Here is a 6,145-nt window from a genome sequence, read left to right on the forward strand (position 1 = left end):
GAAGGAAGGTTTTCACTCCCCAGAGCTAATACCAATTTTCTTAAACGCACTGTGGGATACAGAGCCATGAAGACATGGAACCTACTACCAACAGAAATTATAAACGTGACATGTAAATGTATGTTCGAAAAGCAAATAATGAAACACAAATACTTGTGACACTAGATGGTGTTGTACTGTACATAAATGTGTAGTATTCTATTACATGGTTTGCATTTTTCGCTTCTACGGAATTGGATATATCAGTGTTTTATATCATGACAAAGGTAAAACTGCATAACCACTAAGTACATTTTTTGTAACATAAAATTGTATGATCATTATTTTAATGTATTTTAACTTTTGTTAAAATATTTGTAATTTAACGTATTTTTTAAATGTTTGATATTGGTATTGTAATGTATGTTTTAAATGTTTGATATCTGTATGTATGTCTTAAATGTGGACCCCACTAAAAGTAGCTCTGTCTTAGGGTAGAGCTAATGGGGATCCTTCTAAATAAACAAATAAACAAACATGGGATTTAAAAAAAGCCAAATCCAGCAGCGAGTTTTACACAACAAACAAATTTAAATATACACCCAAGAGCAGAGAGACAGAACAGAAGTCGTATCTTGAAATCTTTTTTTTTTTGTTAACGGTGAATTCGGTGTTTGATTTGTTTTGAGCTTTAAGCTAGAATTCCCTTAATCTCTTCAGTGCGTTCGTGGGCTGAACAGAATTAACAAAAAAAAAAGCATAGAGATTTCAAAATGGCTGAATAACATGTTAGATCAATACCATCGCCCCCACATGCCATCAGGCAGATCTTCCACAATAGACAGGGAGCACAAAATAAAAAAAAACTCAAATGCTCTCAACTGAAAATAATAATGCAGCTTTATCTGCGACAGATAGTATCTGCTGTGGGGAAGTAGAGCATGATGCTAGAACCTGTGTTCTATGACTGGAGGAGATAAACTGAACGGGAAGCAATTTATTTCCCTGTGTGCGTTGGGGGCCCCCCCCCCGCAGCCAGGAAATGATCAATTGCTCATTATGACTAAGGAAAAAGGGTCACGATATACGATGAGGAGGACGGTTTCTTCTCATGGGTTAAATTTATTTTTTCGTGTCTGAGAGGCGGACGAGACATGGGAGAAATGTAAGTAATGTCATGCTTGGTCGTCCCGGGCCTGTAGGTCTGGACCAGTCATGCCTCGATGCCTTTGATAGACCAGATAACCTCTTTGGCTGCATCCACTCCTGTTCGTTTCACAGTTCACTCCATTACCTGCATGAGCAATTACAGCTTGGTGCTGTTGTTTGGTATCATTTGTGTATGCATGCGTCTGTGTGCTCAGGCCTGTGCGTGTCTGCATGTGTGTGTTTGTGTTTGTGTGTGTGTGTGTGAGCGGCTCTTGATTTGAGACCATATAAGCAAATGTTGCTTTGCAGACTGTCACTTCTCTTAATGAGCTTCTGCGGTTTCCTGAAGAAGTCGAAACGGACGCCGTTTAACGCTTAATGGTCATTAGCTCCCGTGATGTGACCTAATTGAGCCGAAGCAAAGCAATCCGATCGCTGGGCCCTCGTAAGTGTGAAGAAGGGAACTGTCGATAGTTTCTGCTCATCACGGGTTGTATGGCTCTGGGTGCTAGCTTGAAGCAAAAATGTATGAGCTTAATTTCATATGAGCTCTGATCTTAAAAATCACTTTTGAACCAGTCTGCCCTTAATTTACAGAACTCCAACGAATATTTACCTGGAATGATCTGATGCGGGTGGTTGTGAGAACGCTCAGTTGCTGTGGACATTCTCCAGAGTTTTTCCTTGCAGCATAGATAATTATACCATATTGATATTATATATCACTTTATACAATAATATTGTCTTTTGCACACTCTGTTTAAATATTCTTACACTCATAGTATATAATATTATCTATTGTATAGTAAAATACTTATATTTATACCTCTTCTATATATCATATCATATTATATCATACTCTTTGTATATTCTTTTTATATATAAGTCTATATACACATATTTATACATGTGTACATGTTATTATTATTATTATATTTACTTTTATTATTATATATACTGTTGCTGCCATTATTACTATATACTGCTATTATATTGGTATAATTATTATCATATATAAATATATATTATGTTATATTATATACTATATATACTGTTCTATTTTTATATACTGTTTAACAATAACATTACCATCATATCATCAGTACTATTAACATCATCTTGCCACTACACCTTATCTACCTATTTATCATGTGTTTCTGTTTTTATTCTTTCTACCTCAATATTTTTTATTTTATTTTATTTTATTTTATTTTATTTTATTTTATTTTATTTTATTTTATTTTATTTTATTTTATTTTATTTTATTTTATTTTATTTTATTTTATTTTATTTTATTTTATTTTATTTTATTTTATTTTATTTTATTTTATTTTATTTTATTTTATTTTATTTTATTTTATTTTATTTTATTTTATTTTATTTTATTTTATTTTATTTTATTTTATTTTATTTTATTTTATTTTATTCTATTGTATTGTATTTTATTGTATTCAAATATACCGGCTGCTATGACGACTTAATTTCCCTTCAGGGATGAATAAAGTAATCTATCTATCTATCTATCTATCTATCTATCTATCTATCTATCTATCTATCTATCTATCTATCTATCTATCTATCTATCTATCTATCTATCTATCTATCTATCTATCTATCTATCTATCTATCTATCTATCTATCTATCTATCTATCTATCTATCTATCTATCTATCTATCTATCTATCTATCTATCTATCTATCTATCTATCTATCTATCTATCTATCTATCTATCTATCTATCTATCTATCTATCTATCTATCTATCTATCTATCTATCTATCTATCTATCTATCTATCTATCTATCTATCTATCTATCTATCTATCTATCTATCTATCTATCTATCTATCTATCTATCTATCTATCTATCTATCTATCTATCTATCTATCTATCTATCTATCTATCTATCTATCTATCTATCTATCTATCTATCTATCTATCTATCTATCTATCTATCTATCTATCTAATGTCAGAGTGAACAAAAACAGCAGGAGATTATCCAGAGAATTCCCTTGTGAGCGCAGTGGATGCAAACCTGAAAGAACCCGAAAGGAAAACCAATATCTCAGGATGAAAAATACATCAAACACGTAGAAGACACCAACAGACAAAGATGTCAACTTGGAAAGGCAACGAGATGTGAGAGCTTTCGGTGATAAGAGCCGCCGACGGTGTTGATGTGTTCGATCTGCTCATCGAGCGAGGACGGAGGTGGAGTTGTGCCCCCGACTCTACTGCTGCTACATTTGTTTTGTTATGCAGCCGTGGTTATTAGAGGTGGAAATGTGTTAGTGTGTTGAAACGGAGAGCCGCTCATGCACTCCTCCTTTTAACTGCACAGACCAAGCAGCCCGGGCGACAAAGAGAGAAAGCTCGGCCGCGCTCAGTGGCGTGGAACACCTATTCAGTCACATTCTTTTCAAGATGCCGAGGTTGAAATATGAGCATTATGAACCTGTCTCCTGGTTAAGAACAGATTCCTCCGCAGGCCTGTAAAGTTGCTTTTACCGGAGACATGACTTACAATAAGAGACGGCGCCGGTGTCCTTGTGAGTGTCAGAAATCAATTACGCTATGTTTCCCCTGTGGGTTGCAGGTTTGGATGTGTGTGTGTGTGTTTGTGTGTGTGTGTGTGTGTGTGTGTGTGTGTGTGTGTGTGTGTGTGTGTGTGTGTGTGTGTGTGAGGGGGGGTTCTCAGGTGGGAGGGTGGGCGGTGAAGCTGCTCAAACTTCCTTTGTGTCTTGGAAGGAAGTTTCAAGTTCCCAGTGACGTTTATGCAGCAGACAGGATGAAGGGAGAGAGCACCTTCCATCTGCACAGTGCGAAAAAACACAAGAGTTGGTTAAAGATGCCGACCGAGTTAACCGGCTGCTCCTGATAAACAAGGAGCCCACGTAGGTTGTCATTCACTGACACTCATCAATAAGCCTGCGAGTGTGCGCCCAGATCCCCGTGGGGTGCTGGAGTTCAAAGGAGAGGGAACCAAACGTGTGTGCGTACAGAGTGTGTCTGTCTGGAGGAATGTTGTCGGCCGTCATTCCTCTGCCGTCTTTCTCAGCGTGTTTCGACAGGCTCTGTCTCCAGCTGGGCCAGTGACAGAATGGGTACAGTGGTACAATGCAACACAAAACACCGGCGCGGCTGTGAATAGAGGCGTTTGTAAGAGCAGGACAAAACACAGTGCTGATGTTCAATAGGCCGTTATGAAGGGAAACAGGAAGACCTGCAAGCACTGAAATCCTCCTCTGTCCCACCTCTTAAAGCTGCATTAGCAACTTCTCAATAAAAAGCTCTGTGGTGCGGTGACAACAACTTGGTTTATCACACAGGAGCGGAACGTATTTAATATTCATATTTCAATATAAAATATGTGATAGGATGTCAGTGACCCTGTCTGGAGCAGCACTCACACCCTGCAGACTGGATCAGAGGCTGTGAATCAACAGAAAAGATGCTGCAGCAGTGGTTGGAGAAGTTGTTGACATCTTTTCTTACGGAGAACACAACTGCTGTTCACTGCAAACTTGGTACAGTCAGTTCCAGGCTACACACGCGGATCACATGACCACCCACTTGAATAACAGCTTGTTCCCTAAGCGTGTAAGCAGTTGTTAGGAAAGACAGTAGCGGGTCAGTAACGCTTCTAATGGATTATCCACGTTGTGTTCTACTCTGGGAGCCGAGGGGTCATGTGATAAGAGCCTGAGGGAATCAGTGAAGGCTACGTCGTGAACACAAGGACCCAATCAGCAAGAGGGGGTGTGACGTCATCGCTTCCAAACAAGATGCTGATTCTGAGTTTGCAAACTGAAATCAGCTGAACAAATCAATGAAGTGATAAAAAAACACACAACAACTGGATACGTTATTAAACGTGCTGATTTATTTCAATGAGGAAAACATCTTTCTCACAATCAAACTTTTGACTGTTATAATGATGATTACAGGAGGAGTGGAAAACAGAGCAGAGGAAGAAGAGTTGGGTCGTAGTCCCCATTCAGACCGGCTGACATCTGTCCTGAGGGATCTGATCCATTTTTATAATAATATTAGTAACTTTATTTGTGTAGCACTTATCTAAACAAGGTTACAAAGTACTTCACACAAACAAATCCAAGGCAAAACGAAGGTATGAAACCAGTCTATGAAACTGGGCGGATGTTCACTTTAGATCTCAACGGCGCCAAAGAGTCTGTTTAACGTGGCAGTGACGCCCCCCCCCCACCCACCCATCCCCCCGGCCCTTCAGCTGACCATGCAGGACTCGTAGGTGGGCACCATGTACTTGATGTTGATGAAGGCGTCCTCTCCTCCGTAGCGCTCAAACACCTCCAGCGTTTCCTGGATCAGGTCCCCGATGTTCTCTCTCTTCTGCTGGCTGTAGTCGATACCGTCTCCGGAGTTGACTGTCGGGACACAGAAACAGAGAGAGACCCAGGGGGGAAATGAGAAAATAATAAAGGATTTTTTTGATAGTGAGGTTGATGTCAGGGCTCACAAAGCACCACCTGTGGCCACGCCGCATTGCTCCAAGCGGGCAAATGCCATCCTTCCATGTGACTTCAAACCCAACGGACGGATTTGATTTCATTTACTCCTCTTATGCTCAGTTGGGACCGAACGGCAGAAGAGTTTTTGAACTGTTCAGCTGGAGGTTTAATGAGGCAGCCTGCAGAGAGGAGAGCAGCGTAAAGGACAGAGGAGTTAGTGACGGCTCCGCTGCTGCACAACTCTGCATTGGTGCGCACGAGGCAGGAGCAGTGACCTGGAGGCACGCTCCACAGGCAGCAATGACTGCATGTGTGTGTGGGTGTGTGTGTGTGTGAATTGGAACTATAGAATCAAAATCTAAGACAGGAACAAAGATTTCCAATTTTCTGTGGCTTTTGCAGTTGTCGTGATTGTCCGTGTAACACACCTGTGGCAGGTCGCAATAAAGAAGGAAAGCTGCAGAACCGCCCCCTCCCTCCCTTGAGCACACAGACCAACACAGACATACCTACACACACACACACT

General features: G+C 39.7%; 1 protein-coding gene across 1 annotated transcript in view; it reads right to left on the reverse strand.

Annotated features, from left to right (window-relative positions):
• Positions 1 to 5,374: 5,374 nt before the first annotated feature.
• Positions 5,375 to 6,145, reverse strand: part of pacrg (PARK2 co-regulated) — a 131,184-nt gene continuing 130,413 nt past the window's right edge. Inside the window, exon 5 of the mRNA XM_061082147.1 lies at positions 5,375 to 5,535. Within this exon, the coding sequence (XP_060938130.1) occupies positions 5,375 to 5,535 (161 nt within the window). The remainder of the gene's footprint in view (positions 5,536 to 6,145) is intronic.

Source organism: Limanda limanda, chromosome 12 (assembly GCF_963576545.1).
Source record: "Limanda limanda chromosome 12, fLimLim1.1, whole genome shotgun sequence".
NCBI classification, from domain to species: Eukaryota; Metazoa; Chordata; class Actinopteri; order Pleuronectiformes; family Pleuronectidae; genus Limanda; species Limanda limanda.